General features: G+C 39.6%; 1 protein-coding gene across 1 annotated transcript; it reads right to left on the bottom strand.

Moving 5' to 3' along the window:
* Positions 1-1,058: 1,058 nt before the first annotated feature.
* Positions 1,059-17,286, bottom strand: C11H2orf69 (chromosome 11 C2orf69 homolog). The gene is made up of 2 exons (XM_023218268.1): positions 16,780-17,286; positions 1,059-4,261 (listed from the first exon to the last, which is right to left on the bottom strand). The coding sequence occupies exons 1-2, from the start codon at positions 17,110-17,112 to the stop codon at positions 3,437-3,439; spliced, it is 1,158 nt and encodes a 385-aa protein (XP_023074036.1). The 5' UTR covers positions 17,113-17,286; the 3' UTR covers positions 1,059-3,436.
* Positions 17,287-26,489: the final 9,203 nt, after the last annotated feature.

Genomic DNA, 26,489 nt, shown 5'->3' with positions numbered 1-26,489 from the left:
AGGCTACATGTGCACAATGTGCAGGTTTGTTACACGTGTATACATGTGCCATGTTGGTGTGCTGTACCCGTTAACTTGTCATTTACATTAGGTGTATCTCCTAATGTTATCTCTCCCCTCTCTGCCCACCCCACGACAGGCCCCGGTGTGTGATGTAGTCTTTTTAAGTACCATTAAACAGGATACTAAAATGACCTTTTTTGGTGACTGCCTGTCTCTACCACTAACTGGCTTAAAAGCTGCTGGGTCTCTGCCTTTGTAAAGAGCACATGAGTTTACAGATGAGGTCTGTCTATATCTCCTCTTATGTTTGTTTCTCTTAAAGATCTTCAAGTGAAATAAAACAAAATAGCTCTTTTATGAATACTACCTTTTGTTTTGTATTTTACCTCATAAGCTTTAATGTATTAAACATTTCTATACCAACATGCTGGGACTTTGTATTGTCTGTCCTATATCCTCATTGCCTACCCTCCTTGACCTTGGTGGTTACTTAGATTACATGAATGAAATGAAAAACAGATTACACCATACCCTAACCAAGTCTTGTAAGAAGCTACAGGACTACAGAACTACAGATCCCTGAGATGATTAGCACCAAAAGGAGGAAAGGATGAACTTGTTAGAGGTTTTGTTCTCTATGAAATCCAATAAAGGAAGTGGATATAGTGCAAATTTTTATGGAGCAATTTTAAAGGGAGAAGATACGTATTTGTACAAAAAAGGTTCAAAGTTGCTCATTTGAAAAGACATAGGATAATGAAAAGACATACACAGTAAGTCCTCAATTAATGTGCACAGGTTCTTAAGAAACTGTGACTTTAAACAAAAGGACAAACAGCAGGTCCTCAACATTTTGTTGCCATCTAGTTAAAACAATGAGGAAAAAATTGGTTTTGTTATATTGCTTCAAGTCCCAGTTTCCAAGAACCCACTGATATGTTAAGTGAGGACTTACTGTATACAAACCCAACCTAGCAGGGTAGACAGAAATGGCTTCCTTTTAAATAATCTGAAGTTTTAACAATGCCAATAATATAAAGCACATCCAAACAAACTTCTGTGGATGATCAATTTTAATACAATTATACATTCATGCTGTGGTGGTAACAACTTTCACATTATTTGTAGGACTACTTTTCTCAATTCATGACAAAGGCACAAACCAAAAGTATAAATTAACATTACAGTAAGTTTTACATGTGGACAAGGGACCAATCTGAAATATTAAATAGAAAATAGCTGAATATGGATCAACTTGAACATATTTTCATTCCAGAAAATATTTTTTCTTTTCAATATTGTCTCATTTTGCTATGATGGCAGTTTTGGGTGCCTGGTGAGTTACTCTTAATATCCATTCAACATGTAACATTTATAATTAAGCATTCACATACTGGATAGACAAAGAACCCAGATTTTTAAATACGTCTGACTTTTTAAAAATTATTTTATTTTTAAATGAATTCTGCTAAATGTCTTACTTTTCCAATTCAGTTAATTGTGAAAATAAATGCTTTTTCTTCCCCTTATAGAATTCAGTAACTCAGCTACTTTACTTTAGATACGTGTAAATTTAACCAAGGATTATTAAACAAATAGAAAAAAAGCCATCCAATCATAGTGCTTAAAGGAAATGTAATATGTAAAATGTTAAAATCAGGCTGATTTATTTCCTTCATGGGAATTTTTGGTCTCAAAAGAAACAGGAGGTATTTAAAGAAACTGAAGCAACATAATACTACTTTGTTTTTCAAAAAAAAAAAACCATTTAGCGATGCTGTTCTGCAGTTTATAAAATTAAGTGTTAAAACACCAAAAAGAGATATTATTTTTAAGCATCTGTTAAGAATCCTTTCTCATGAGTCTCCGAATATTTGGAATGTATTTATAGAGTTATTAAAATATAATTCTGGGAAGAAACCAAGAAATTAACATTTTTATTCTATATGGCTTTATAAATCTAGGTCTTCTGGGTCATTAAGGTATTAAGCTTCAGTGTCTTTTTTTTTTTTTTAGTCCTAAAGCAGCATGTTACTTCCTTGCTATTTCATGACCTGCAAAAGCTAATTATTAATAAACAACAAACTGCTCACCTTTTATTGTAATCACCCAATTACGATGTCAATGTTGGTTGACATTCATTAGATCTAGATTTCTCAAAGTGTATTTATCTAGGTCAAGAAAAACGGGCAGAAGGAAACTTCACCCAAATTATGTAGCAGTGTTAAGCAAATTCAGTTTTTGAGCCAAAATTAAATCATTTGTGTCTTCAAACTTTCCCTTGTAACTTTTCTTATAGCAATGTAATTTTGCATTTTGGCCAAAGAGAGCTATTTTCTTTTGGCAGACAAAATCATGCTTCTGGAGAAACATTGACTTAGATCTATGGAATCTGTTTCCTTTTTAATAGAGCTCTAACAAATAGAGCTTTATATATTTATTTTATCCAAGTTGATCCTTTCAAAAAGACTGATGAATGAAAAATTTAAAATTTGCTCTGTAGTACATTTTTATCCAATATACATGAATATGCTCAATTTAAAGCAATTTTCCAAAACAACTGGTTTTTGGCCAAGATTCAAGAAACCCCAGAATGTCTTATCCAAAATAATAAAAAACTGACAACTAAAAATTAAACAATAGTGCTTAAGTGTAATTTTGTTTCATTTTGTTTTAGAGATGAAGTCTCACTATGTTGCCCAGGTTGAAGTGCAGTAGCTAGTCTCAAACACAATCATGGTGAACCACAGCCTGGGCTCAAGCAATCCTCCTGCCTTAGCCTCCCGAGTAGCTGGAACTAAAGGCACACACCACCACACCTGGCTATGTTTTTAAAAACCACCTTTACACTACTGTACACTTTTGGACATCTGGAAACAAATATATGTTGACTCTCATGAGAAAAGTACTTGGTGACACATTAAAGAATGAGTCAAGGAGTTTACAAAAACACAAGAGGCAGAGTACAGTTATTCCAAAATGATAGAAAACAGCATCGTACCTTTGCTTTTGTTTGAAGAGAAATGAAAATATTTCCACTTAAAATAGCTAGTTACTGTTAAAATGTCACCAAATTAGTTTAAAACATTACTCAGAAAAGCAGTTATTTCCAACAGTAACAATTTTAGTTACCTTTTATAAGAACTATGTTGTAACTTTCATTTTTAAGGGTCTTATATCTCCTCAGGATTATTACAAACCACCTTGTTAGATTTCAAATTAACTAATTCTAACTCAATCCAAATTAATAACTGCTCACATTCACAAGCAAAAAATGCTATTGCACATTACACTCACATTTTAGGAATGTGTGCTTCCCCCCATACCCCAAAACTGACAATGCAGGTATGAATTACATCCCATAATCTGAATTTATAACACTCAAAGTGCTTATGTTCTTCCAGTGAACAAGTTCATTAATATACCTGTAATCTCAAAATACTTCGTGAACCCTGAAGTGATTCTCTATGGAAGGAACTTCCTTTGTAAAATGAATTTGGCTAGTCACCTGCATACCAAAATCTCCAAGTATCTGAACAAATTTCTTGTGCTCCTTTCCAATCCAAGATCTCATTGGATCACGAACTTGGTAAGGTGTTACATGAGTGTGAACGATAATCCCTGTTTGTGCAAATTCTTTCAAGACTTCTGGATAAGTAACCCAAGTATTGCTTCCTCCAGAATGACCACCATCCAGCCAATACATTGTTCTTATGCTTTTGATAAAAGCATCTATGTTCTTGTCTTTCTTGGCTTCTTTCAATTCAAAAAGCAACTGATTCAAAACAACACAACCTTTACTGAATCCAATCAAAGTAAAAGATGCATCATTTAATGATGGTGGATAAAAACTCATGGCAGATTCATCAGACTTTTCACAGGTCCTCGCTTTTTCTCCCTGGCAACCATTCGTAGTATGAGAAGAACTGGATCTACAGTTAGATGCTATGGAGTCCTTATTCCAAACATTCAAACTTTTCTTTGATAAACTATTCTGACTTAAATTAAAAGCATTAACTAATAACATATAAAGGTGCTTAAAAGCTCCAAAGTCAGTATTGTGTTCTGGGGCACCAAACATGTTACTTTTCACAAAATTGTCATAGCAGCTGAATTTGTGCAAATGCATTCGGGAACATTTTATCACCCAAATGTAACTATTGGGGAACCGGTGGGCTAAAATGGTAGCAACATTTTCTAGACTCCAGTTTTCCCATTGATAATTCTCAGGATGACGAGTCATAATTTCATGGTAATTCTGAAAGGTAAGAAAGATGAAATAAGTATTAAATACATATTTACATAAAACGATTTCCACAAAATAGTTTCCATTTTTATTGTGGAGAAAGGATGTTACAATGACCTATGGTTAATAGACACTAGAAATGAAAACTATAAATTTGTCATTACTTTCTAGTAATAAGATTTTTGAACCAATTACTTCTTCAGTTTAAGCCTGAAATCTATCAAGAGACAAGGAAATAAGATATACCTAACATGGAACAGTAAAAAGTTTTTTAAAATTTAATTTTGAAGGGTTATAGATATGTTTAACAAATATTATTTTAGTATATACATATAATCAATTTTCCTAACACATCAACTGAAAATATAAATTTGGTTCACTAGATAGACTTTCTGACCAACACAGAATCTTAAAATATTTCCCTAAGTTGCCATTCTATATCCCACCCTCTTTGGATTTCTCTAGCAACCTGAACACTACGTTCAATTTCAAATTTAGTATTATACACAAGGCTGCAATAAACATGATAGGAAACTCTTTGTACACATCTGTGATTATATCCTTAAATTCCTAGATATGGAAAAACTAGGTCAAAGGATATTTGTAATTTAAGTCTGGATTTCTATTCTTGCCTATTCATATCCTTTGCCCCTCATTCCCCACTTTTTGTGTAAGACAGGATCTTGCTCTGTCATCCAGGCTGGAGTGCAGTGGCATGATTATGGCTCATTGCAGCCTTGACCTACCGGGCTCAAGCAATCCTCCCTCCTCAGCCTCCCGAGTAGCTGGGACCACAGGTGCATATCATCACATGTAGCTAACGTTTTTATTCTTTGTAGAGAGAAGGTCTCACTTTGTTGCACAGGCTGGTCTCAAACTCCTGGACTAAAACATCCTCCTACCTCATTTTCCCAAAGTATTGGTATTATAGGCATGAGCCACCATACCCAGCCTCCTTTGTCCTTTTGTATTTACACCTTATTATAAGCATTCTATATATACTAACCATAACTTTTTGTTTAGGTCCTAGGATGTGCACATAAACTGTTTTAATTTTACTCATACTGACTTTTTTTGGCGGGGGGGGGAGATTCATTCAAATTTATTCATTTGTTCTATAAAATTTACGGGATACCTACCAGTTGGGCAGGGAACAAAAGAGACTAAACCCTTGTTCACATAGAGCTCACATTCTACTGCAGAGATACACACAACAAACAACTCCACAAGTACATAGAGCAGCACTGTCCAACAGAAATAAAACATGAGCCACATTTAAAATTTTCAAGTGCCAGATTTTAAAAAGTAAAAAGTTAACAGGTGAAACTAATTTTAATCATTTCTTTCTTGAGCTAAATATATCCAAAATATCACAATCTCAACATGTAACCAATATTAAAAATTACTGGAGGATCTTAACATTCTTTTTTCCTTCCTAAGTGCTTGAGATCCAGTGTGTATTCATACTTACAGTACATCTCAATTTGGATGCTAAATTTTCATCAGAAATACTTGATCTGAATTTGAATCTCATAAAATTTACAGCGGAAAAAGTAAGCTCACATACCCAACTTGTTCCAAATATACTTAAAAGTTTTCCATGAACTGAACTGGGTATCCATTTTTTAATATACATTTAAATTAACTGAAATTAAATACAGTTAAAAATTTCGTTCCTCTATTAAATTTAGCTCCTCAAGTGGACTAACAACATTTTAAGTAGTCAATAGCCACAAGTGATTAGTGGCTACCATATTGGACAGTTCAAAACATATTAGACTTACAGCTTGGAAACATTTCAAAAATACATATATATATTAGATGGTGGTAAGTATAACAGAACATAATAAGTAAAGCAGGAGAAAAGGAAGACAAGGTTTTGGAGAGCGTAGAAAATTATTAGTTAACACAGAATGGTCAGGAAAGGCTTCTCCATAAAGTGATAGTTTGAAAGGACCTGAAGGAACTCAGAGAGTGAACCACGTGGGTATTTCAGGCAGAAGGAACTACAACTGCAAAAGGCCCTGAGGTGGGAGCTTGCTGAACATAACCCAGACACAGCAGTGAGGTCAGTGTGGCTCCAGAGGAGTCAACAGTATCAAATGTGATCACAAAGGAGGGCAGAGAGATTGTTTAGGGAAGAGGAGAGGTGCTGACCAGGCTTTATAAGACACCACAAAGACTTTGCCTTTTGCTCTGAAAGGATCTGGAGCCAAGGGCTGATATAATATATGCTTTGAAAATATTACTCTGGCTCCTAATAATGAAGGGGCAACAGCTGATGCAAGGAGACCGTTAAAAGGCTACTGAAATATAATCCTGATAAGAGAAGGCAGCTTAAACCAGAGTAGTAAAAGTGGTCAGGTCCTGAATTTATTTTGGAGGTAGTGTCAACAGGATTTGCAGATGGACTGGATATAGAGGGTGAGAGAAAAATAAGATAAATGATGTGAGTTTTCCTAATTTCTAATGGTCATACACAGTATCTATCAGTTTTAAATACACACTCCTTTTGACCTAGTAATTCGAGAAATTGATCTCATTGATATACTTACATATATGCATAAATAAATATGTATAAGGATATTTATCTCTACTTCAAAAGAATGAGGCAGCTCTATGAGTACTCCTACTCCTATGGGTTGTAAAATAAGGGCTAAAAAATCCAGTACACTATGCAACCATTTGTATTTTTAAAAAAAGCCTGAGGCTGGGGGCGGTGGTTCACGCCTATAATACCAGCACTTTGGGAGGCAGAGGCAGGCAAACTGCTTGAGTTTGAGACCAGCGTGAGCAACATGTGAAATCCTGTCTCTATTACAAAAAAAAAAAAAATACAAAAATTGGCAGGGTGTGGTGGTGTGCCCCTGTAGTCCCATATATATATATGTGTGTGTATATATATCTAACAGTGACAGCCTTGGGGAAGGGAAGGGAAATGGGCAACTGGAGGGAATGGGGTGAAAGAAAGAATTACTTTTCAATGTAAAACCTTAAATAATCTGAACTTTTAGCAATATGCACATTTTCTCTATTTAAAAATTAAAACTAGTAAATACTACAAAAATTCAGTCTATATACAAAGGTATAGGTAAGATAGAAAAATCATCCATATAACCACCAATTAAAAATAATCATTATTAAAATTCTGATGTCTAGCAGTCCAGTTTTCTCTAGCATACACATATACAAGTATGTATACAAGGGAGCATTCTTCTCCCCCACCAAGCAATAAGCTTATACATAGTTTTCACTTAAAAAATACATTATAGGCATGGTTCCATATCAATACAGATTTGCATCATAATTTTTAGACATCTAAGGTTAATACCAATTTACACTTTCACTGGAATCATAAAAGAGTGCTTATTTTCCCACATCTTTACCCATCCTTAATGCTAATGGCTATTAGCATCAATTTTTAAAAATCCTTGCTACTATGATAAAATGATTTAATTTGCATGTTTGATTTAATTTGCATGTTTTGATTTACTTTTGATTTAATTTGCATGTTTTGATTCCCAATCAGGTTAAACACTGTTAACTGGCAGTTTTCATTTTTCTTTTGTTAATTTTCTGTTCATGTCCTATGATAATTTTCCCACTACGATGTTCAATTCCTTCCTAAGTTATATTTCACTAATATTAGTAGTTTGAGCCATATATGTTAAAAATACTAATTCCCAGGCCAGGTGCAGTGGCTCATGCCTGTAATCCCAGCACTCTGGGAGGCCAAGGCGGGCGGATCACAAAGTCAGGAGATAGAGACCATCCTAGCCAACATGGTGAAACCCTGTCTCTACTAAAAATACAAAAATTAACCAGGCATGGTGGCACGTGCCTGTAGTCACAGCTACTCTGCAGGCTGAGGCAGAAGAATCACTTGAACCCGGGAGGTGGAGGATGCAATGAGCCAAGACCACGCCATTGTACTCCATGCTGGGTGACAGAGCAAGACTCCGTCTCAAAAAAAAAAAAAAAAATGCTAATTCCTAGAAGGCCATCATTTGACCTTTTATGGATTCTGCTATTGCTTTCTGCACAATTATTTTATAATTAATGATATATACAATTATCATGAAATTATAGGCGGTTACATCTGGAAGGGAAGATGGAAGGTTAAATCCTTTTTACAGTTAAGGAACCTGAGGTCCTAGAAACTACAGTTATTTATATATTTATTTAGTTAATGAGCCAAAATGAACCTACATTTTATGACTCTCAGTTTAGTCCCTACCACATAGAAGGTGCTCTAAATCTAGAAACTTGATATTTTCCTTGCTTAGCCCCGGGTTCCACGGTTAGAGGAAGGAGAATGCTTATTCTAAGGAACTGTATGCAGTAAAATGTAAAGATGGAATCATTACTGTGTGTCAAAGCCCAGATCTGAGAACAATGGAAACACACTTTCATATTCTAAAAAGAGGCACCAGACACCCCTATACGAGTTACAAAAAGGTAGCCCAAACTGGTTCTGCAACCGAGGCTGTTACCCATGGCCAATCTACAGAAAAGGTTAAAGACTAAGGAAAGAGAGAGATTTCTTTCAAGAGAGTTTCTATCCTAGTTGGGAATGCAATGCACTACTATCCCCAGAAGAGGTAAGGGATGAAAGGCCATGCTTCTCATCCCCAGTGAGGCAGGCCACAAGAGAATCTCTTGAGAGTTTAAAGAATGCTTACTATTCCAGTTAGATGCTTGCTGACCTGCAAAAAACTCAGAGAGCCACTCCAAACCGCTATTGAAGTAAGGAACAAAGGATTTTTAGGAAATCTTGACATGTGTCTCCAAGAGTTTGTAGACAAATCATAGATTCAAACTAAGTGTTCTGCCCTTAGAGCAGAGCAAACTTCTGCTATGGTTTGAATGTGTCCACCAAAGTTCATGTTTTGGAAACTTAATCCTCAAAGCAACTATGATTAGAGGTGGGACCTTTAAGAGGTGATTAGGTCACAAGGGCTCTACTCTCATGAATGGATTAATGGTTCTTGATAAAAGGATGAATTTGGCCTCTCCTTCCCCTCCCCGACTCCCTAGTGCTCTCTTGCCCTTCTGCCTTCCATCATGAGATGACAGGGCAAGAAGGCCCTCACCAGATGCAGGCCCCTCCCAACCTTCAGAATCATGAGCTAAATAAATTTCTGTTCATTATAAACATAAAGGGCACATCTGAGGTAAGCAGGCTGGAATGACTAGAACAGGGTCCAGCCTAAGAGAGCTGCCTGATAAAGTACAGGAAGCTCCAAGGTACATGACCAGGACATACCACTTAGGGCATGATCATCTATAGATTCTAACCTTTAGGAAAGCAAAATTTTTAAAGAGTTAAAACTGGAAATGACTCAAATGTTTATGAGCTGCTGCATGGATAAACAAATTATATATCCATACATAGAATACTACTCTGTAAATAAAAGGAATAGACTACTGGCTGGGCACAGTGGCTCATGCCTGCAATCCCAGCACTTTGGGAGGCCAAGGCAGGAGGATCACTTAACCCCTGGAGTTTGAGACTAGCCTAAACAACATAATGAGACCCTTGTTTCTACAAAAAATTTTATAAATTAGCCAGGTGTGATGGTGCATGCCTGTAGTCCCAGCTACTTGGGAGGCTAAGGTAGAAAGATCACTCGAGCCTGGGAGGTTGAGGCTGCAGTGAGCCATGATCACGCCACTGCATTTCAGCCTAGGTGACAGAGCGAGACCCTGTCTCAAAAAAAAAGAAAAAAAGAAAAAAACTATGGATACAGGTAACAAGATGGATGCATTTCAAAAGTATTAAACAGTGACACAGGTCACACACAAACGACTACATACCATATGACAAATTAACAAAATTCTAGGAAAAACAAAAACTACAGTGAAAGAAAGCAGATTAGTGGTTGGGAAAAGAAAACTGACAATAACAAAATTCTAGAAAAAACACAAACTATAGTGAAAGAAAGCAGGTTAGTGGTTGGAAAAAGAATACTAACCATAAAGGAGCACAGAGGTACCTTTTAGGATAATGGAGATACTCTACAACATGAGTATGGTGGTTATATAATTCTAACACTTGTCAAAATTCACAAAATTGTACTCTTACTTAAAATAGAAGGGCTGGGTGCAGTGGCTCATACCCGTAATCCCAGCACTTTGGGAGGCCCAGGTGGGCAGATCACTTGAGGTCAGGAGTTTGAGACCAGCCTGACCAACACGGTGAAATCCCATCTCTACTAAAAATACAAGAATTAATCAGGCATAGTGGCACACGCCTGTAATCCCAGCTACTCGGGCGGCTGAGGCACAAGAATTGCTTGAACCTGGGAGATGGAGGTTGCAGTGAACCAAGACTGCACCACTGCACTTTAGCCTGGGCAACAGAGCAAGACTCTGTCTGAAAATATAATGATAATAAACAAATAAAAATAAAATAAAGGGGATACATATAATTATATACCCAAGGCTTTAAAAAGATAACTCAAAATGGAAAGCACCTACTTTAAAAAAATCTTGATCACTCTTCAGAATCATTATTGCTAGATGAGAAAAACATAGATACCTAGAGAAATACAAAATACTATGCATATGAGGTTTGGTTGTGTCCCCACCAAAATCTCATCTTGAATTGTAGTTCCCATAATCCCCACATGGGAGGGACCCAAAGGAAGATAATTGAATCATGGGGGCAGTTACCCTCATGCTGTTCTGGTGACAGTGAGTTCTTACGAGATGGTTTTATAAGGGGCTCATCCCTCTCCTTGCTCTCATTCTCTTTCCTACCACCATATGAAGAAGGGCATGTTTGCTTCCCCTTCCACCATGACTGTAAGTTTTCAGAGGCATCCCCAGCCCTGTGGAACTGTGAGCCAATTAAACCTCTTTGCTTTATAAATTACATAGTCTTGGGTATGTCTTTATCAGCAGCATGAGAATGGACTAATATAGTAAATTGGTACTGCAGACAGTGGGGTGCTGCTATAAGGATACCTGAAAATGTGGAAGCGACTTTGGAGCTGGGTAACAGGCAGAGGATGGAACAGTCTGCAGGGCTCAGAAGAGAACAGGAAAATGTGGGAAAGTTTGGAACTTCCTAGAGACTTGTTGAATGGCTTTTGACCAAAATGCTGATAGTGATTTGTCTAGGCTGAAGTGCTCTCAGACAGAGATAATAAATTTCTAGGAACTGAAGCCAAGGTCACTCTTCTTATGGTTTAGCAAAGAGACTGGCAGCATTCTGCCCCTGCCCCAGAGATCTGTGGAACTTTGACCTTGCGAGGGATGGTCTGAAATTGGAACTTATATTTAAAAGGGAAGCAGCACATAAAAGTTTGGAAAATTTGCAGCCTGACGATGCTATAAAAAAGAAAAATCCATTTTCTGAGGAGAATTTCAAGCAGGCTACAGAAACTTGCATAAGTGACGAGGAGCCAAATGTTCATCACCAAGACAAGGGGAAAAATGTCTCCAGGGCATGTCACAGATCTTCAGGGCAGCTCCTCCCATCACAGGCCCAGAGGCCTAAGAGAAAAAAATGGTTTCATAGGCTGGGCCCAGGCCCTTGCTGCTTTGTGCAGTCTTGAAACTTGGTGCCCTGTGTCCCAGCCGTGGCTAAAAGGGGCCAACATATAGCTCAGGCTGTTGCTTCAGAGTGTGCAAGCTCAAGTCTTGGCGGCTACATGTGATGTTGGGCCTGTGGGTGCACAAAAGTCAGGAACTGAGGTTGGGGAACCTCTGCTTAGATTTCAGAGGATGTATGAAAACACCTGGATGTCCAGGCAGAAGTCTGCTGCTAGGGCAGTATGGAAAAGAAATGTGGGGCTCTACATTTCCTCACTGGGGCACTGCCTAGTGGAGCTGAGAAGAGGGCCACCGTCATCCAGACCCCAGAATAGTAGATAAACCAACAGCTCGCACTGTGTGCTTGGAAAAGCTGCAGACACTCAATACCAGCCATGAAGGCAGCCTGGAGGGGGGCTGTACCCTGCAAAGCCACAGGGGTGGAGCTGCCCAAGGCCGTGGGAGCCCAGCTCTTACATCAGTGTGACCTAGATATGAGACATGGAGTTAAAGATCATTTTGAGACTTTAAGGTTTAATGACTGTCCTACTGGATTTCGGACTTGCATGGGGCCTGTAGCCCCTTTGTTTTGGTCCATTTCTCCCATCTGGAATGGCTGTATTTACCCAATGCCTGTATCCCCATTGTATCTAGGAAGTAACTAACTTGCTTTTGATTTTATGGGCTCATAGGTGGAAGTGACTTGCCTTGTCTCAGATGAAACTTTGGACTTAGACTTTTGAGTTAATGCTAGAATGAGTTAAGACTTTGAGGAACTGTTGGAAGGGCATGGTTATGTTTTGAAATGTAAGGACATGAGATTTGTGAGGGGCTAGGAGTGGAATGATATGGTTTAGCTGTGTCCCCATCCAAATCTCATCTTAATAGTAGTTCCCATAATCCCCATGTGTTGTGAGAGGGACCCAGTGAGAGGTAACTGAATCATGGGGGAGGTTACCCTCATGCTGTTCTCATAATACTGAGAGAGTTCTCATGAGATAGTTTTATAAGGGGCTTCCCCCATCTTTGGTCTCATTCTTCTCCTTCCTCCTGCCATGTGAAGAAGGACTCATTTGCTTCCCCTTCTGCCATGATTGTAAGTTTCCTGAGGCCTCCGAGCCCTGTGGAACTGATTCAATTAAACCTCTTTCCTTTGTAAATTACCCAGCATCAGGTATGTCTTTATTAGCAGCGTGAGAATGGACTAATATATATGGCCTTAGCTTTCTTGTAATTCAAATGATAAAGGACAAGTATAGAATTTTAAAAAAGGACATACAACAAAACATGACTGCAAAAGGAACACTGAGAAGTTAATAGTAATTAGGAGGACTTAAAATCATATGAAAAACCAGTTCCAATTAACACCAAATAATGAAACAGTATCGAGACAGGTGAAGCTTCAGGCCAGGTGCAGTGGCTCACGCCTATAATCCCAGCACTTTGGGAGGCTGAGGTGGGAGGATCACCTGAGGTCAGGAGTTTGAGACCAGCCTGGTCAACATGGTAAAACCCCATCTCTACTAAAAATAAAAAAATAAAAAATAAAAATAAAAAAATAGCCAGGCATGGTGGCACGTACCTGTAGTCCCAGCTACTCAGGAGGCTGAGGCAGGAGAATCACTTGAGCCTGGGAGGTGGAGGATGCAGTAAGCCAAGATCATGCCACTGCACTCCAGCCTGGGCAACAAAGCAAGACTCCATCTCAAGGAAAAAAAAAAAGATAGGGAAAGCTTCTAATACTATCTTATAAAATTCTGTTTAGCCCTATTCTGTTCAATATTTATTCAAATTAAGAATAAAGCTATAACAAGAATGCTCAGCCAGGTGTGATGGCTCATGCTTGTAATCCCAACACTTTAAAAGGCTGAGGCGGGAAGATCACTTGAACACAGGAGTGGGCAACACAGTGAGACCCTGTCTCTGTAAAAAATAGTAATAAAAGAAAATAAACAAATAAAATAGAATGTCTATAGGCATTCTAAAAGGATCAACACAATAAAAAGACGGGCTGTATTTAACAGCGAAAATTTCATCAGGATAAATATTAGGCTCAAAAGAATCAAGTACAAAATTACAGATGAGGAAATCAGCCTAACAGCATTTTATATAATAGCCAACACATTTCAAGTACTTCATGCATTGTTCAAAGCAACTCACAAATACTCATTTATATAACAAGTCATCTACTGTACACCTACTACATGCTGCACTCAAGCATTACAGATTATATCAGTGAACAGACGTGCTTATTTATATTTTAGTGGCAGAAGGCAAACAAAACTCAAAATGAAAAGTAACTAGTATAGTAAATGCAATGGGTAAAAATAAAGAAGAAAAGTTTATGGGAAGCCTATATATACTATGATTATTACACAGGATGGTCAGAAAAGGTCTCAGAGAGGCAGAGTCTTGAGTAGACCTGGAAGAGGTGAGGTAATAAACCTACAACTCATCTACTTGGAAGGCTGCTGCAGGCAGTATGCACAACGCTTTTTAGGTATAGTGTGCCTGACATGTTTGAGCAACACCAAGAAAGCCAGAGAGGCTGGAGAAAAGTAAACAGAAAAAGGAGACCAAGTCAGATTGGTAAAAGGGTGGGAAAACATACAGATAATGAAAAGCCTTGCAGGACAGGACATTAACAGGAAGGACTCTGGCTTTTACTCTGAGTGACATGGGAAGTGATTGCAGTTTTAAGCAGATGTGGAATGATTTGACTTACATTTTTCAATCGTTATTCTGATTACTTTAGATACACTGAAAAGGTGAAGCCACTAGTTTTGATGATATGAGGTATGAAAGACTTCTAATGGATGACTTCAAGATTTCTATCTTGAGCAACTGAGAAGGTAAAGTTTCCATACATGAGGAAGACTGCACAGGGGTGAAGATCCAGAGATTTTAGGTTTAGGATATCTATTAAATATCCAAAAGGAAATAATCTTGCATATAACTGGTTGGCCTAAAGTTCGGGGAGTATGTGTAGGCTAGATACATAAACATTGAGGGGTGTCAGTGTACAGGTAGTGAGTAAAGCCATGAGACTGAAGGGAGTGAACACAGACAGAGGAAACGTGGAGGAACAGATGACTAGGATATTCCAATACTTTTTAAAGTCACCAGAGAGATGAGAAGGGACCAGAACTCATTGAGTATTCACATATTTAATCTCCATTGACACCTTATAAATTATTATTCTTATTTTATAGTTGAAGTACCTGAAACACAGAGATGTAACAATCGTCCAAGGACCTTATACCTAAATATAAAGTTCTAAATCTGGGTTCAAACCCTGGCAATCTGGCCTCAAACTGCATGTAAGACTTTTTAAACCTCCTCTGAAGACTTGTAATATACATATCTTGGCTGGCACACTTTAAAACACTTTAGGAGGTACTCAATAAATGTTATCATTATCATCATCATTATTTTAGGAATGCATGCAGTAATTGTTCCACAAAATTATTCTGATAGTCAGAAATGTCACATGCTATTTTCCCAATCTGAGCCACAAGGGCAACAAGTGAGTAAGTGACTTTTTTTTCTCTTAAATCTAAGTACTAGTTGTTTTTTTTCTTTATTCTCTCTTTTCTTTTTGTTTTTCCTAGTTTTTATTAGCAGTCAACTAAACCAGTCAGTTATTTTGAGGGCAAAAGAAAATACTATATATATATATATATATATGTGTGTGTGTGTGTGTGTGTATCTTAATCATTATTTGACTCAGAGCACAAAGTTTCTAAGTATGTCATTTTAAGGCACCAATTTTGAAAACAAACGATTGTAATTTCATAGTATAAGAAACACACCTAGGCCGCGTGCGGTGGCTCACGCCTGTAATCCCAGCACTTTGGGAGGCCAAGGTGGGCAGATTACCTTAAGTTGGAAGTTTGAAACCAGCCTGGCCAACATGGTGAAACCCCATCTCTACTAAAAATATAAAAATTAGCCCAGTGTGGTGGCACACGCCTGTAATCCCAGCTACTTGGGAGGCTGAGGCCTGAGAATCACTTGAGCCGGGGAGGCGGAGGCTGCAGTGAGTGGAGACTGCACCACTGCACTCCAGCCTGGGCAACAGAGCGAGACTCCGTCTCAAAAAAACAAAAAAGAGAAACTATACCTAGCTATATTCTAGCTTTACCTGTCTAGAACTTTCTATGATGATGGATTATTTTCTATGATAATGCTATATATCTGTGCTGTCCAATACAGTACACACAAGCCATCTGTAGCTACTGAGCACTCGAAATGCAGCTAACATGACTAACTGGATTTTTAGTTTTATTTAATTTTAATTAATTCAGATAGCTATATATATATGGCTAATGGCTACCATATTAAATAATTCAACTTTAGATTTAGATGAAGACCCAGTTTTCAGGGCAACATAACCACGGATATTTGCCTGCAGCTATAAAATAATAAACATAACATGCAAAAGTACAAAATGAGGTGAGCATCAAAATATTGACACGCTTAATAATCATTGTCCCTTTTCTCCCATCCCCACTCTTTTTTAGGGTTACTGGGTGTCGTACCTTTATAATGTCTGTTGGATGTTTAATTACTGCCACCGTTTTCTAAACACTACGTGCTAACTTAATTTGAAAGCCATCTCTGTACCCTGCCCAACACATACACACACACAGGGTCCTCTGAAAAACCAAATTATAGAATGAATATACAAGATGCGTCTCATTCCCTGTCTCAAATTCCGCCTCCTGAAAGCCTGGACCGACAGCTGGCTCTTTCGAGATCGTAGCCCTCGTCCGACACCTTCCCCATGGGATTCTATGGACAAAGGGCGCCAGGGGCGTGGAAGCCACGGTTTTGGATTTCGTGGAGTAAGGGAAGAGCCACCCTCAGTGAATGTGTGGGTGTGTTCAGGCAAGGAAAGGAACTAGGCAGCAGCTACGAGGGAAGAATCCAGTGACCGCGTCCGTATACGCGAGAGGAGGGAACAGATACCCAAGCAGGCCCCGAGTTACCTGCACATCCCCAGGGAAATAGAGGACGTGATGCTGGCGCGGCGGCTGCGGCTCCTCCTTCGCCGGGTCCCCGGGGAGGTCCTGCCGCTCCAGTCCCTCCCCGCCAGCCGCCAACAGGAGCAATTCGTTGCTGCGCTGCGGATCGGCTCCAGGCACGGCGGACAGCTGCAGGCACTGCCGGCGGCGCACCTCGGCCGAGAGGGAGCATCGCGCGCCGCCGCTGCCGCCCGGGTTCATGGTTCTGGCCCGAGAGCACCACGAGGTGTTTCCGATTCCGAGCTGCGGCAGCAGAAGCAGCAGCGGCGGCGACCGCAGGAGCCTGAACCCCCACATGGGTCGCCGCCGCGAGAGCGGTTCGGAGGTGGAGGGTGGCGGGGGGGGGTTCCTGAGGGAGGGACTTCAGCCAAGCGGCCCAACGGTCGCCGGCCGCGGCCCGGCCGAGAGCCGGCGCTGAGGCGACGACGTCAGAGGCGGACGACCGCGCGCAGCGTGCGTAAGGAAAGGAAGGGAGGAGTGTGCGCGAAATCGGACTTGGGATCCCGGAGAAGACGGTGGGCGTGGCTTGAGGAAGGGCGTTTGTGATTGGTGGGTTCTGCCGCGGCCGGGAAGTTCGAACAGAAGTCTGGGGAAGAGTCGGCGAAGAGCAGAATTGAACTGAGTACTCCCAGCTGGAGCAAGCGGCAGTTGCAGCGCATGCGCAGCAGTAAGGGCGGCCGCAGGTCGCCGTTCAATAATACGAAACGTATAGCCTTTTGAGTATACCAAGTTCCCTGTTTCTGTGGGTTCACCTGAGATTTATCTGGTCTTTCGGGCCTTAAAAGGGAGACAGTCCCAAAGATGTGAGTAATTCTGACCTGTCGAGGATTCCGTGGGAAGTCTTCTACATGCCCTGAAGGAAGGGAATCTCTTTCCTCATACCCTGAGTTTCCTGAGTACAATTATTATAGATATACGAAGATCTCTATGCTGATGGGGAATTTGTGGTTAGATATGAAGCTAATTCATCTCTGCTTGGTAGCGGGGAACAGGGCACATGGTCTAGGACAGGAAAAAACGGGGCGAGTCACTACACATTACTTGGTGTTTTGCGACCGATGAGATTTGCTATTTGGAGGTTTTCGAAAACTAAACAGTGTAGGAATGTCATGTGTGTCCAGCAACTATCTGTGTCCAGTTGAGTAGGATAAGATTTAGGGAAATGTATGCTCAGGCCTGTAATCCCAGCGCTGTGGGAGGCCGAGGCGGAGGATCACTTGAGTCCAGCAGTTTGAAACCAGCCTGGGCAACATAGGGAGGCCTTGTCTCTACTAAATTTTTTTTTTTTTTTTTAATTAGCCGGGCGTGGTGGTGCATGCCCATAGTCCAAGCTACTGGGAGGGCTGAGGTGGGAGATTGGATCGCTTGAGCCCAGGAGTTGTATGCTGCGATGAGTTGTGATCTCACCACTGCACTCCAGCCTGGGCAACAGAAGCAGACCCTGTCTCAAAAAATAAACCAAAAATAAACAGGGAAGTGTGTGCGTGCGAGGATGAGATGCAAGTACTTGTGAGACAAAGCACTGTAAAGAGAATATTAATGAAAATTACAAAAACTACAGCCAACATTTGTTGAGGGTTTACTATAGGCCAGAAATCTAAGCACTTTATATATAATTGTTCAGAGTTTATATATGTGTATTTAAGCACACATACTGTTTTCTTTGGTCTACATATGCAAATATTAACAAATGGCTTGGAGTAGGAACATAAATGAGCAAATGATAAAATATGATTTTTATATATATATATAGACTTAGTGATTTAGTATGCTAACGTACTCTGGTCTAAATAATTGCATTCCATCTGACATCAAAATATTGTTATCAATCAAAAATTATTCAATTAATTACTAAGGAGATCTACTGCTTTCTAAAATAACTGGTTAAAAACAAGTAGAGATTAATTATACAATAATTAGTGTATAATGACATTTAGGCAACCTGACTTCACTCTCTTTTGCCAATTGCATACATGTTACTTTCCATTGTTAGATAGAGGATTGCTGAAATGTTATCTAAAAGTCCAAACATGTACATGAATTATAAATGCAGCTTTTGATTTGTGTTCTTGTTTTTAGCTTGACCTTTTAATGAAATCTATTTTTATTTTTATTTTTATTTTTTTGAGACAAGGTCTTGCTTTGTCGCCCAGGCTGCAGTGCAGTGGCACAATCTCGGCTCACTGCGATCTCCACCCCCCAGATTCAAGTGATTCTCCTGCCTCAGCCTCCCTAGTAGCTGAGATCACAGGCGTGTGCCACCACGCCCGGCTAATTTTTGTATTTTTTTAGTAGAGACAGGGTTTCTCCACGTTGACCATGCTGGTCGCGAACTCCTGACTTCAGGTGATCTACCCACCTTGGCCTCCCAAAGTGCTGGGATTACAGGCAGGAGCCACCATGCCCCTGCCTTAATGAAATCTATTTTTATTGAAGAGAATGGAGAATGTGTTTTAGAAGGAAAATTGTAGCAAATATTAAATACTACAGAGTTGTCTCAGTATTGCTAAAATAATTAAGGTCTTTAAGAAATACAAGTAAGGATTTAAAGAGTAAAGAAACAGACTAAAGTAAGCACAAATGTTTCCCTACAGTCAAGGGATTTGTACAGCCCTATAGGAGACACCTCCAGAGAAAGTAACAGCTCTCAATTGATTCACTGAGGTATGTATGTCATTTATGGCAAGTCATTGCCGCTGCAATTCCTTTTCACAGATCCCCTTGATATTACTGTAATATCTATTTTCTGTCTCCATCCCTTCTGTCTTCTTCTAGGAGACCAATTTTGTAAATCACTACTTTTCTAACAACACTAGCACAGATGGCCCAGCATTCTCTCTTTTCTCAGAGCTGGTTTTCCATCCCAGAAAGAGGTCTTACATATACAAAGTTATTCTAATCAGTTGTGTGAGTGTTCTCTTCTCTAACTGATAAGGGTTCTGCACAGGGATTAGATTAATGCTAATAGTGTCCAACAAGGCTATAGCTCACCTCTGGACTCTTGAGAGTTCTCAAGGGATCCTGCTGAGCTGTCCCTTTTTAATGCTATTCAATATAATAGAAAAGTTGCAAAATTGGAAGGAATCTGAGAAAGACTAGTTTACAATGGAAAGGACAGCATTAAAAGGCACAAACTCCAATATCTACAGGGACCAGGTCTATATTATAAATAGTAAAATTGGCCACAAGTAAACAATAGGGAATGTAAACCCTGGCAAACTAGAGAGATGTCATATTTGAAGAAGGCAGTCACTATTCACTGCTAGCCAGTTGTAAAATGAAGGCAACATTTTGCCAAACCTTCAAACTTGTTAAGAGATTTCTCGACACAAATCAGATACAGATTTTTATGTTTCATTTGCCAACTTGTAAATGTTGACAACTAATTAAATTTGCTTGCAGAACACTGTATTAAATGCACATATAGACCATATTTGGCCTATGGGCCACAAATGTGCACCTTCTCTACTAAAAGGTGTAATGACTGGATACAGAAAGGCAGGAGATGGGGGGAAGAAAAAGACAAGACAGAAAAGACCGGGCATAGTGGCTCATACCTGTAATCTCAGTATTTTGGGAGGCCAAGGCAGGCAGATCACTTGAGGTCAGGAGTTTGAGACCAGCCTGGTGAACATGGTGAAACCCCATCTCTACTAAACAAACAAAAATTAGCCGGACATGGTGGTGGGCACCTGTAATCCCAGCTACTCAGGAGGCTGAGGCAGGAGAATCACTTGAACCTGGGAGGCGGAGGTTGCAGTGAGCCGAAATTGCTCCACTGCACTCCATCCTGGGCAACACAGTGAGAGTCTGTCTTAAAAAAAAAAAAAAAAAAAAAAAAAAAAAAAAAAAAAAAAAGGCAAAAACCCTTAAATGTGGCTTTCTGTGAGCAATTGAGAGGGAAAAGAATGTGGAAATGATTTTAAGAAGTTCTGTGAGCCGGGCGCGGTGGCTCAAGCCTGTAATCCCAGCACTTTGGGAGGCCGAGACGGGCGGATCACGAGGTCAGGAGATCGAGACCATCCTGGCTAACACGGTGAAACCCCGTCTCTACTAAAAATACAAAAAACTAGCCGGGCGAGGTGGCGGGCGCCTGCAGTCCCAGCTACTCGGGAGGCTGAGGCAGGAGAATGGCGTAAACCCGGGAGGCGGAGCTTGCAGTGAGCTGAGATCCGGCCACAGCACTCCAGCCCGGGCGACAAAGCAAGACTCCGTCTCAAAAAAAAAAAAAAAAAAAAAAAAAAGAAGTTCTGTGAGATTTTAATTGGATCACATTTGATGTACTTTAAGAGATTAAAAAAGTTTTACTTTTAAAAAATTATTCTTGGTTTTGAACAGGTATTTTTTTGCGTTTTAATAAGCTTCTTTGCCAAAACTGGGCCTTGAGAGGAACAGGCTTCATATGAGGTGTGCCACTCTAGCACATAATTTGGCTCCCAAAATGCTCGATAAAATAAAAATTAGAGAATGGAGCATTTGGGGATTTGAAAGCTTATTCTTTGGCTAGTTTCACCAGCTAAGCAACACCATGTACCCTGTTCCTATGGTATATAATTTATTAGAGACCTACTTCCTCAAAATGCAAATCACTGCATGTCAAGAAGGCTTTGGCTAAAGTCATGAAGATTTACTCCTATCTTTTTCTTCTAAAAATTTTATAGTTTTAGCTCATATATTTAGTTCTACACCCCCTTTTGAGTTTTGAATGCTTCGAAGAAGGGGTCCAACTTCATTGTTTTTTTTTTTTTTTTTTTTCATGTGTCTGTCCAGTTGACCCTGTACCACTTATTAAAAGGCTTTGTTTTTTCCCCATTGAATTATCTTGGCACCTTTGTTGAAAAACATTTGACCGTAAATTTAAGGTCTATTTCTAGACTCTCAATCCTATTTCACTGTTTTACATGCCTATCCTCATACCAATATGTACTGTCTTGATTATTGTAGCTCTGTAGTAAGTACTGAAATGGGGAAATATGAGCCCTCCAACTTTGATCATTTTTTTCAAGATTGTTTTGGCTATTCTGGGTTCCTTGCATTTCCATATACATCTTAGGATCAGCTTAAACATTTTTGCAAAAGAGGCAGTTGGAATTTTGATCTCATATTCTCATATATGGCACCAAAAGCACAAGAGTAAAAAAAAGGGGGGGGGCATATCAGACTTTTATCTAATTAGAAAAAGTTTAGTGCTTCAAAGGACACCGACAGAAAATGAAAAGACAACCCACAGAAGGAGAGAAAATATTTGGATATAACATATTGGTTGTGTTAGTCCATTTTATATTGCTCTAAAGGAATACCAGAAATTGGGTAATTTATTAAAAAAACGGAGCAGGTTTATTTGGCTCACAGTGTTCCGCAGGTTATAAAAGAAGCATGGCACCATCATCTGCTTCTGGTGAGGCCTCGGGAAGATTTTACCCATGGCAGAAGAGGAAAGGAGCTGGCATGTCACATGGCAAGAGAGGTAGCAAGAGAGAAGGGAGGAGATCCTAGGCTCTTTTTAACAACCACATCTCATGTGAGCCTACAACCACTCATTACCATAGGGAAGGCACCGAGCCATTGGCTAGAGATTTGCCCCCATGACCCAAACACCTTCCATTAGATCCTGCCTCCAGCATTGGGGATCACATCTCAACATGAGATTCAGAGGGGACAAACCTCCAAACTATACCATTGGTTAAAGGATTTATATCCAAAATATAAAATCCATTCTTACTACTCAGTAATAAAAAGAAAACCCAATTTTTTTAATGGGTAAAGGATCTGAATAGACATTTCACAGAAGATACACAAATAAACAATAAGCACATGAGAAGATGCTCAACACCATTAGCCACTAGGGAAATGCGAATCAAAACCCTAAGAGATACCACATTATATCCACCCGGATGGTCACAGTAAAAAGACAGATAATAAAAAATGTCAACAAAAAGTTGGGTATTCATGCATTGCTCATAAGAATGGTGTAGTGGCTTTAGAAAACAGTTTGATAGTTTTCAAAATGTTAAATGTAGATTTATCATGTGACCCAGCAATTCTACTCTTTGGTATATATTCAACAGAAATGAAAATATATAACCACACAGCAACTTGTTCACAGATGTTTATAGCAGTACTATTTGTAATAGCCAAAAAGTAGAAACAACACAAATGTGTATTAACTGATAAATGAATAAAAAATGTCATATATTCATACAATATATTGATTTATTGAATAATAAAATATTAATCAATAATAACAAAAAGGAATTAGCCTGGGCACAGTGGCTCATTCCTGTAATACCAACACTTTGGGAGGCTGAGGCAGGAGGATTGCTTAAGCCCAGGAGTTCAAGACCAGCTTGGGCAACATAGTGAGACACTGCCTCTATTTTTTTTAAGTAATTAAATACTGATCTAAGCTACAACATGGATGAATTATGAAAACATGCTAAGTGAAAGAAGCTAGTCACAAAAGACTACATATTATATGAGTCCATTTTTATGAGTGCTCTAAAAATTGAGTATCTATAAATTCAGAAGTTAGATTAGTGATTACATAGGGCTGACGAGAAAAGGAACTAATTAAAGCCTGGTCACTAAGTCCACTTAAGGGAAGGAGAATTACCTTCCACCTTTTGAAAAGGCTCTACTTCTTGAGGGGAGGAGTATCCAAACTCTTGTAGACATTTTAAAACAACCATACCCAAGCTCACGCTAGACCCATCAGAATTCAGAGAACTTTGAACTTAAGCACAAGGTGAATAAAAAATAAGGTACAGCCGAGTGCGGTGGCTCATGCCTGTAATCCCAGCACTTTGGGAGGCCGAGGCGGGTAGATCACAAGGTCAGGAGTTCAAGACCAGCCTGACCAACATGGTGAAACCCCATCTCTACTAAACATACAAACAAAAATTAGCCGGGTATGGTGGCACGCTCCTGTAATCCCAGCTACTCGGGAGGCTGAGGCAGGAGAATCACTTGAACCCAGGAGGCAGAGGTTGCTGTGAGCCAAGATCGTGCCATTGCACTCTAGTCTGGGTGATGAGAGAGCCTCTGTAGGAAGAGAGAAAGAAAGAGAGGGAAGGAGAGAAGGAGGGAGGGAGGGGAAAGAAAGAAAGAAGGCTTAGCTAAGACTAGATTATTGTCAAGTCCAACAGAGCTTAAAGGTTAAAAAACTGATTGTATGAGACTAAAACATAACCTTTATCTTGAAAAACCTGGGGAGCCACTGAAGAATTTTAAATAGGGAAACTCATGATAAGGTCTGCACTTTAGAAAGATCACTGTTACAGCAGTATGGAGAAGAAATTGAAGGAGGCAAAAATGTAGTCAAGGGAAGCCAGTTGGACAGCTACTTCAGTACTCCATATATGTCTTGTTATTTATTGTCACAATAATGCTGTATATATAACAAACCGATCTCAAATTCAGTAGCATAAAACAATAGTACTTATCATTGCTCATGATAGTCAGCTAGGCAGTTCTGCTGATCTGGCCCAGTATCAGCTGAACTTGGCTAATCCCTGTGTTCAGCTGACAGAAAGGTTAGGGGCTGGATTATTTATTATAGCTTCACTTGCATGTCTGGTGACTGGCTAGCTATTAGCTAAGGCAACAAAGGTGACTAGACTATGTATCACTTATTATCCAGAAGAGTAGTCTGGGCTTGCTTATTTTCATGATGGTGGTGCCTAGGAGAATGAGCAAAAGTGAAGCCAGGACTTAGAACTTGCATGTTATCCAGCTGCTGCATTCTATTAACCAGAGCAAGAAATAAGTCCAGCTCAATTCAAGGAGTGAAGAAATAGATTCCACCTCTTAACGGGAAAAATTGCAAAGTCACATTGCATAGGACATAGATATAGACAGGGTTGAAGAATTGTGGCCATTTTTATAATCTACCACAGTCCACTCTCTGGCCACAATTATTCACATCCCTCCTCATGATCCCTCTTCCTATTCCAAAATATGGTATTGTGGCATTTGAGAAAACAGCAGAAGCAGGAAGGTCACTCTCATCTTCCTCTCATTTTTCTTTCCTGGAGCAGTCATAAAACTTAATTTCCTGACCTTCCCCTGAAGTAGATCATATGACCTTTGTGTCAGAGGTTCCTTTCTTGTTTTCGGAGGAAAGGAACATCCTTATCTCCGAAAGCACAGGGTCACAGGAGAAGGATCTGAACAAACAAGCCTTGCTAAGTTCCCCCCAGTTTATTACCATTAGATCACACCACCTTTGTCCATACGTCTCAGCTATCCACTTCTTCATCAAACATAGCATAAAAATATACAAATTTCCCTGTTTATTTAAGTCTGCATTTCTGAAAGCTTCTGTGTCGTGTTAAACTTATATTAAAGAAATTTGAATGCTTTTCTCCTATTAATCTTTCTTTTGTTATAGGGGCCTCAGCCATGAATCTGGTGAATGATGAGAAGATAAGTCTCTTTTCCCATATACTCACATACAAATACATTCACTCCTACCCCAAGACACCCTAATTCTCATCCAATCATGGTTTCATACTTCAGAATTTCATGTTCTATATCAGGTACCAATGTGGCAGAACCTCCTGATATGCACTGTAAGGTGAAAAAGGTTACCTGTCCCTCACACACTCAATATTTAGTGGTGAAATAAGGAGTGGAAAGTCACATAATACTTCCATTCAAAAAGAGGAAAGTTGGCACACTTCAGTCCTTGGTTCCGAGCTGTTCTGAAATTCATCTAGACACATGTTCTCAGATCCCTCTGTTCCTGGGAAAGGGAATATTCCTGGAGTGGGGCCCAACTTAGGTCTCTGGGAGTGACTCTGTATTCCATTGTGTTCAATGAGTTTTGGCTCTAGATTCTGAGCAATATACTATGAGACACCTTTTCTTCTCCCGTATCCTTTGGATACATTTTAAGTAGCTCATGTTGGCAGCTGACTAACTTTCTTAACCTGCTTTCTGCCAATGGCAAATTAGGGATCCAGAGGTCTTTTTGCATGTTCGAACACTCTCAGCCCTTTTAAGGGCATGCTAATAGCTTTTTTACCTATAAAATTTACTTAAAAATTGTGTGTTTCCTATGCAATTTGATTATAGTCTACGCCATGCTCCAAAGCTCACAATCATAATTGTTTTTTTGGTTTGGGGTTTTTTTTTTTTTAAGACAGGGTCTCACTTTTTTTGCCAAGGTTGGAGTGCAGTAGCACAATCATGGCTTACTGCAGCTTTGACCTGCAAGGCTCAAGCAATCCTCCCACCTCAGCCTCCCAAATAGCTAGGACCACAGGCACGCACCACATTCAGCTAATTTTTTAATTTTTTTGCAAAGACAGAGTCTCCCACTGTTGCCTGGGCTGGTCTCAAACTCCTGGGCTCAAGCGACCCGCCCACTTTAGCCTCCCAATGTGCTGGGATTACAGGCATGAGCCACTGTGCCCAGCCTCCACAATTGTTTTTAAGACATGCCTCTCACTAGACATGGTGGTGTGTGCCTATAGTCCCAGCTGCTCTGAATGCTGACACAGGAGGATCACTTGAGTTCAAGAGTTCTGGGCTGTAATGCACTATACCAATTTTGTGTCTGCATTAGCTTCAGCATCAATATGGTAACCTCCAAGGAGCAGAGGACCACCAGATTGCCTAAGGAGGGGTAAACCAATCCAGGTCAAAAACAGCAGGTCACAACTCCTGTGCTG

The sequence above is a fragment of the Piliocolobus tephrosceles genome, chromosome 11 (assembly GCF_002776525.5).
Source record: "Piliocolobus tephrosceles isolate RC106 chromosome 11, ASM277652v3, whole genome shotgun sequence".
In the NCBI taxonomy this organism is placed as follows: domain Eukaryota; kingdom Metazoa; phylum Chordata; class Mammalia; order Primates; family Cercopithecidae; genus Piliocolobus; species Piliocolobus tephrosceles.
This window is presented reverse-complemented; position numbering and strand designations above follow the sequence as displayed.

What these genes read in the sequence shown, in the direction of transcription:
- C11H2orf69 (XM_023218268.1), bottom strand. Translation starts at nt 17,112, where the DNA reads ATGTGGGGGTTCAGGCTCCTGCGGTCGCCGCCGCTGCTGCTTCTGCTG. An exon ending in ATTTCCCTGGGGATGTGCAG is followed by an intron (nt 4,262 to 16,779) that starts GTAACTCGGGGC and finishes CTTACCTTTCAG; the next exon opens with AATTACCATGAAATTATGAC.